This window comes from Hibiscus syriacus, unplaced genomic scaffold (genome assembly GCF_006381635.1).
Source record: "Hibiscus syriacus cultivar Baekdansim isolate YM2019G1 unplaced genomic scaffold, ASM638163v2 tig00111833_pilon, whole genome shotgun sequence".
Taxonomy (NCBI): Eukaryota; Viridiplantae; Streptophyta; class Magnoliopsida; order Malvales; family Malvaceae; genus Hibiscus; species Hibiscus syriacus.
Window position 1 is genome coordinate 218166 of NW_024063191.1, and position 7506 is coordinate 225671.

A 7506-nucleotide genomic window follows, 5' to 3' on the forward strand; every position below is an offset into this window, starting at 1 on the left:
TAATGTAAAATTATACTAATGACGAAAAATTAAATTTATGATTTAAATTAAAATTAAATTAATTACTAAAATATTATTAAACCTTGCAAAAATGTAAATATATTAACAATATTTTTTATCAATTAAAATAAGAATGTTATATCTTTATTTCGAATATTTTATAACTACTTATAATTAAATTATAATAATTAAATATAATTAACAATATTATTAATTATAATAAATACTATTGAGGTTATTATTTTTCGTCATTATAATAAATATTATTTTTTGTCATTATAATTATATTTTTTAACATTTCTACTACAAATACTAAATCAATATGTTGATCTAATTATCTTAACATTTCTACTACAAATATTAAATCAATAATGTTAAAATTATAATAATGATATTTACATAACAATAAATCGTAAACTGATATTTACTAAGTCAATATGTAGCTAACAATAAATCGTAAAATATTTTAAATAAAATATTTTGACACTTACTTAAGAGTTTCTTCCGACAAGTTGATGTTATAAAAATACATTTTTGAATTTCTTACTCACTTCTTTTTACCTACAACAATATATTAAAATTAATATTTTAATATTAAATAATACGAGATAAAATAGAGATATTTTATTTGAATAATACTTTAACTAAAATTTTATTCGAATAACATTTACAAATTAAATATTGAAAGAAAATTTTGTTCAAAATTTTCTCTAATATTCTTCACGGATGCTCACTCTTTCAATTATTCTCGGAATTTTGCTTGTTCTCCCCGATCCTCGCCTCTTCTGTGATCCTTAATTCTAAACCAAAACACCCCATTTTATAACATATCAAGGTATTAATGATGCTTACTTGTTTCCCGTTCAACCATCAACATACCCAGATTATTAATAGACAATTAATGGTGCCATTATTACTTACTTGTTTCCCAGTTTGAGACAACCTACATATTTCTGTATGTACTGAAGACGCCGTGCACTCCACGCGTCTTTCGTCCGTCTGAAGACGTCATGCGAGCTTAGAATCCTCATGTTTGGCTTGAAGATGCCAGGTTCTCCATGCATCTTTGAGTCGATACTGTATATTTCATCCTAGATGGAGAAATAATCTCGGATATGGATTATACTGAAATTTAGAAACTCCCACCACAATATCTTAGCCATTTTGCCTATTAAAATGGGTAAAAATGCCAGAATAATATAGTATGGGAAAATTATTTCCCATACTATCGTGGTTCCAATATTATTTCCCCATCTAGGGTATTTTCTACTCTACACGCCTAAAGACTTCAGGATATCTCGGGGTATTCAGGCTAAAATTTTGTATACATAATCCATGGGATTACTCGGAGTCTTTAGTTAAAATAGGTAGAGAATGGCCTCTGATTTCTCGGCGTCTTCAACTCTGCATTCTTTCTCTGCATGTGGGTAGGGGCGGGAGTTTTTCTTGGTCACCAGATATGACCATGGTTCCTGCCGAAAACCTTCCTAAACAACATCATCTTCCTCACGACGGTTTTTACGGTTATTGTGGCGGCAGCAGTGTATACACGTAGAGCTTTGGTCTTATGAGCCGTGTTTATGGGTATGGTTTTCACACCGAAACTTGCTTAGGAATAGGATCTGATAACCTCATGGCTGAAGATGAATCCAGAATTAATAATATTAATGAGGCGGGCTCTAACTCTAAGGATAATAACCATCAAGAATCGGAATTAGAGAGAGATGAAGGTTGGCTCCAACTCAGTATAGAGGGTGGTCAAGCTCAGACAACAAGATGTGATCGGAACAAGCATGACCAAGGCGATCCATTAGCCAGAAGAGAAGGGTTGGTTGAGCTTGATCTAATATTCGGTGGTGGCAGCTACTCGCAGCAAGCGAGGCCATTAGCTCCTATCTTTCATATGCCTGAGTTTCGAGCTCCACCACGTCCACCCCCGCTTATGCATAATTTTAGTACATCTCTATTCTTTCAACACCAACAAAAAGGGATCAGCTCCACGTTCCCTTATCACCATACCCACATGCAGAGAAAGAATGCAGAGTTGAAGACGCAGAGAAATCAAAGGTCCTTCTCAACCTATTTTAACTAAAGACGTCGAGTAATCCCCATGAATTATGCATATACAATTTTAGCCTGAAGACGCTGAGATATTCTGAGGTCTTTAGGCATATACTGTAGAAAATACCTTAGATAAAAAAAATGATATTAGAACCACATTAGTATGAGAAAATGTATTATTCTGACATTTTTGCCCATAAAAATATACACAAAAAATAGTACTAGTTAAAATAATCTTAAAAAGTTGTGACCACACAATCTAGATTAGTGTTAGACACAAATGGACCCTTCTCTAGATACTAATAAATAAAAAATAGAATACATAACTTTTACACCAACACGTCATAAGTTTTCAAATACGCGAAGCAAATTAATATGTCATGGTCCTAAGAGATGAATTTTTATATAATTTGTGTACTAATTTTCTCACCATAAAAATTGCATATCCCTTTAAATTTGAGGATGTTTTTAATGTACTGATAATATTAATATTTATATTGTCTAAAATTTAAATCTTATTCCACCTCAATTACAGAAAGTAAAAATGACAATGTCTTTTTTATATTGATTTTTCTTTTTTCGGTGATATTTATATTAAAAAACTGATTTTTTACGTCACGAGGAATTAATTACCCAAGAAATAGTTTCCAAAGCTATTCAAAGTCCTAAAACTTTGGCGACATGGAGCAAGAATTTCAGTCGCAAGTCCACCTTTTTTATATTTTTTATCTTCTATCTTTTTCTTTCATTACTTTAGTTTTTTCAGGAGCAAGAATTTAGGGTTGTTTGTTTGTCTCTTAATAGAATCATTCAACGTTGAATGTTGAACCGTTCAACTTTCAGCGCGTTTGTTTCGCACCTCTGAATGATTCAGTGCTGACTGATTCAGCAAAACAGTGCTGACTGATTCAGTAAAATAGTGATGACTGAGCACAGAAGTATATTCTGAATGATTCAGAGCCATTATCAAACAGCATGTCACATTTAGAGGTAATTCATACAGAGTCTCTGAATCATTCAGTATTTGAATCATTCAGCGCTTAATCATTCTGAAGTAAACAAACAACCCCTTAATGTTTAAAGTTTTTTTTTATTTAAATTTAATTTAATATTTAATAATTCTTTTATCCAATTTAAAATTGATTCGAATTTTGAGCTAAATTCATATTTGAAACAAATAAATAAAATTTCTTAACTTTATTTAAAAATAAAGAGATAATTAAAAACATATAAAAGTTATATTATATTATTCCTATGTATATAATTATATTATTATTTTAGGTCTAGTCAGATTTTTTTTATCCTAAATAAGATGAACCAACTCGCTTTAATCAATTTTTTTTGAAATGACTCTGCTATAATATTCAATATTTAAAATTTATCTAGTTTGAGTTAATCGATATTTTATTTAATTAAAAAATAATAGGAAATGTTTTTATAAAATTTAAAAAAAAAACGTGAAAAGTAAAATATCTTTTAAATAAATATTGTTTATCGTTTAACAAATAATTTTATATTTTTAATATCTGATTAATTTATGATACCAATTTAATTAAAAAATCATACTATATATATATATATATATATATATATTACCCCTAAGGTTTATAGACTGGACACCGCCCATTAAAATCCCCGTCGTCCCTATGAACGATGTATAAGTATCGAGTGTGATAATTGAATGCCGTGATACTCGTGCATATCCATTTAATGTCTTACTTTTCAAGGCAGCTTCTACACCACACGATTTATAAATTTTTTTTCACTTTCCCGCAGATATTTCAGATTTTATTTTTTGTCCGTATTTTATCTATAGACTATGAATATAATAGCACAGAATTACCGTAATTCTTACAGTAGTTTAAATATTTACCAACTTTATATTTTTACTCGATGAAAATTTGAAGTTCATTTGACTTTGCAGATATCACGTTTGATTCTTACGTGTTGCGTCATAATCATGTTTCGTCCAGCTACGTGATGTAAGGGTTTGCCCTACACCATGTACGTTTGATTCCATTGAGTGGACTCTATAAAGCGGCTTCCTGGATCACCATCACAGTAGAATATATCCATTTTTTGTTTATGAAATGGGAAATGAAAATGAAAGTGAATAAAAAACATCTTTTGTTCGTAATATTAAACGAGTCAAGAAAACGTGTAACACATTTTGGTCTAAATATGGTAGATTATAAAGAGCTGCCACTTTGAAGACTCGTGACTGGTGTCAAGGGAGATCCTTAGAAAACAACAGAAGAGGGGGGGGGGGGAAAGATGGTGAGAACACCTTGCTGTGATAAAACTGGACTGAGGAAAGGAACCTGGACGGCCGAGGAAGATCGAAAACTAACGGCTTATGTTACCCGATATGGCAGCTGGAATTGGCGCCAGCTTCCCAAGTTTGCCGGTAAGCTAGCCAGTATACCTTGCTAGTCCAATGCTGACCAGTTGCGTATGTATACGGAGCCTAGCGTGTACACGTCTAACTATTTTTATATTAATTGTTCATTTTACGGAATGTGTGTATCTTTTTGTTCTCAATCATATGAAATTTTTTTATTAATAATACATACGTGTCAACTCTAAAAAAAATATTTCTGGATTGATCGTTTATACTAACGATATTGTTTTGCAGCAGTATTATTTACCAACACACGTTACTCGATGTTTGATATTGTTTGTTTATGTGAATCTTTGGATTTTCAGGTCTGGCAAGGTGCGGGAAGAGTTGCAGGCTGAGATGGTTGAATTATCTAAGGCCTAATATCAAGAGAGGAAACTACAGCAAGGAAGAAGAAGAGACCATCATCAGATTACGTGAGTCACTGGGAAACAGGTACCATATCACATTCATTTGAGCCATAAATTCATATTTGTTAAGAGCCATTTTTCATAATTAAATGGTTTAATTAGCGGTTTTACTGCACAGATGGTCTGCCATTGCTGCGGAGTTACCCGGAAGAACTGACAATGAAGTGAAGAATCATTGGCACACAACTCTCAAGAAGCGGTTCAAACGAAAGTCTTCTCCAACTTCAACACCAGATTATGGGAAAGATAAGAATGGAGATCGGGAGAAAGAAGGAACAAAGCTAAACAACGACGCCAATCGTCTTGTAATAAGTTCCCCAAATCCTCCATTGATTCTTGAAAGCTCACCGTCATCCCCACAACCAGCCTCGAGCGATCAAAACTCCTCCATCACTGCGGATAATAACACGGTTGAATCCAGCAGATTAGGCTTAGTTTCAGATGACAATTTGTTCGAAGCATACGAGGGTAACGAGGCGGATAGTGGAAGTTTCTGGACGGAACCCTTCTTCCCCGACAGCTCTTACAAGTGGAGTGATATGTGGGCTGAGTTTCCATTCCTTGATGGTGAAATCTTATACCCTTTCGGTTTCTGCGATCTTGAAGGCTTCAACCTCTGATTAGATTCAGTAAGAAAACCAGGTTCCGTTAGTGTTGTGAAATCTTCCTTTTTTATATATATATTTAACGGATCATGAAAATCTAATGAAATAAGCAAACAAACAAATATCTAATCTAAGTGTTCTTCTTTCTTATACTTAAATAAATCTAAGCTATAATTTAAATTGAATTTAATTATCATTCGGTATTCTTTATCTTTTACTTACATAAAATTATTATTTAAATTAACAAATTACAATCAGTTAATGTTAATAACCAATACCTCAAAAAAAGTAAAACAATACTGATATAACAGCTGATGACTTCACTCGAATATTGTTCGAACCTCTCTAATTTCCAAAACAATTAACCTTCGTCCTTGCACCTTCAATTTTTTATCTCAATATTTATTTTTCATTAATTTTACCGAATTAATCACTCTTATGGCTTGTGATTTGAAATATATATATAAATGACTCCATCATTGGAAATAAATTAAGAGAAAATCAGTTGAATCTCGTATTGCCTTTATACAAGCGTCTTGCATGCATAAGCAATCTAACATCATCATTTTAAAAAAAAAATGTTATGATGGATCCATATATTCAAACTTTTCAATGACGCCATTAAACACAATAAGACGTAATCATATAACAGAAATAATAAACGAGTGTTGGTTTAAGTCGTAAGTAGTTTGATATCGAGTTTGAGATATTAGAAAATCTTCGTGAGAAGACTCTCTCTCCAAAACGAGGTGTGTGATTCGTGTCGGTTCAGATCAACCAAGACGAAGCTTTGGAACATAAAGCCAACCAAATAATATATATATATATATATATATATAGATACTATTTTATTTCCTTAAATAAAATCTACTATTTTATTGAACCTTGTACGAACCCAAGAGTACGTCTGGAAGACGATCAATTATTAAAAACTTGCATAACCACAAGTTGTCAATAGATACTATTTTTTTAAAATTATAAAAAATATACTAACTGATTAAATCGATTCACAAAATAATAAATATTCTTTTTAATAAGATGTTAGTTTGAAGTTTCAACCCTAATGAATACAAAGAAAAACAACAACACTAATGCTGTTTTTGATAAGAATATTTTTTTTCTCTTATGTATTAGTACATAAGTTAGCAATGAATTGTACGAAGTGGTTATAGTTAAAAGAATTATTGCTCTTAAAGGTGTCAAGTTCGAGAATCAACGACTACTATGATATTTAAATATTTATTATTAAATGGATGAGAGTCTTTAAAAGATATATTATCACTCGTAAGCATATTAGATTAATAAAAAAAGTTTAAATAAATTATTTTAACGTGATAATTTTTATTTATTTATAGACTTTGATTTAAATAAAAGAATAAATAATTTATTTATTTTAAATAAGTATTATTTTTTAGTATAATAAATTATATGAAAATTTATAAAATAATTACATTTTTTATATTAATATCTGTGCAACTAAAAGTAATATAAGTACCTAGCATGAAAATTAAGAATAAATAGAAAATTGCCAGCTAAAAAAACGCGTTGTGACATATGTATGACGCATGATGGCTTCAGTAAAATGGTAGTTAATGAGAAACAGTAATATGCAAGTAAAAATGATCATCCAGTTCAGTTGGTAGAGTACAAGTTTCTTAACTTTGAGGTCATGAGATCGAATTCCACGGAGGGCATTTCATAATATGGAGGTCTTCCATGAAAGCTGCTCTCAACCTGGCATTGAGGGTAGCCTACTATCTTACCTCCCTCTTACTCCCATTACATATGAGAATAAGAGTCAACTAATTTTTTTAGTAATATGCAAGTACAAGACATGGGTAATTACATGTTTTTTTGTTGTTGGAAAAGAACGTTATGTATGAATTTATCAGTGGATCATACAAAACAAGACTTACAATAGAGGTCTCATTAAAAAAAATTCTAAACCTAAGCGGAGGAAAAAGAATACTCTCTATCGATGTCGAGACGTAATGGAATCGATACAACTCAACAAACCAAAATATCCAAC

The 7506-nt window shown here is 31.2% G+C and overlaps 1 protein-coding gene across 1 annotated transcript; it reads left to right on the forward strand.

The window, feature by feature from the left end:
- The first annotated feature begins 4335 nt into the window (after positions 1 to 4335).
- LOC120171387 (transcription factor MYB4-like) lies at positions 4336 to 5492 on the forward strand. The gene is made up of 3 exons (XM_039179092.1): positions 4336 to 4468; positions 4768 to 4897; positions 4991 to 5492. Exons 1-3 carry the CDS (start codon positions 4336 to 4338, stop codon positions 5490 to 5492), a joined length of 765 nt encoding a protein of 254 aa, XP_039035023.1.
- Positions 5493 to 7506: the final 2014 nt, after the last annotated feature.

Coding starts and splice junctions, on each gene's coding strand:
- LOC120171387 (XM_039179092.1), top strand. CDS start 4,336: ATGGTGAGAACACCTTGCTGTGATAAAACTGGACTGAGGAAAGGAACC. Junction 4,469..4,767: donor CCAGCTTCCCAAGTTTGCCG/GTAAGCTAGCCA, acceptor TTGGATTTTCAG/GTCTGGCAAGGTGCGGGAAG. Junction 4,898..4,990: donor CGTGAGTCACTGGGAAACAG/GTACCATATCAC, acceptor TTTACTGCACAG/ATGGTCTGCCATTGCTGCGG.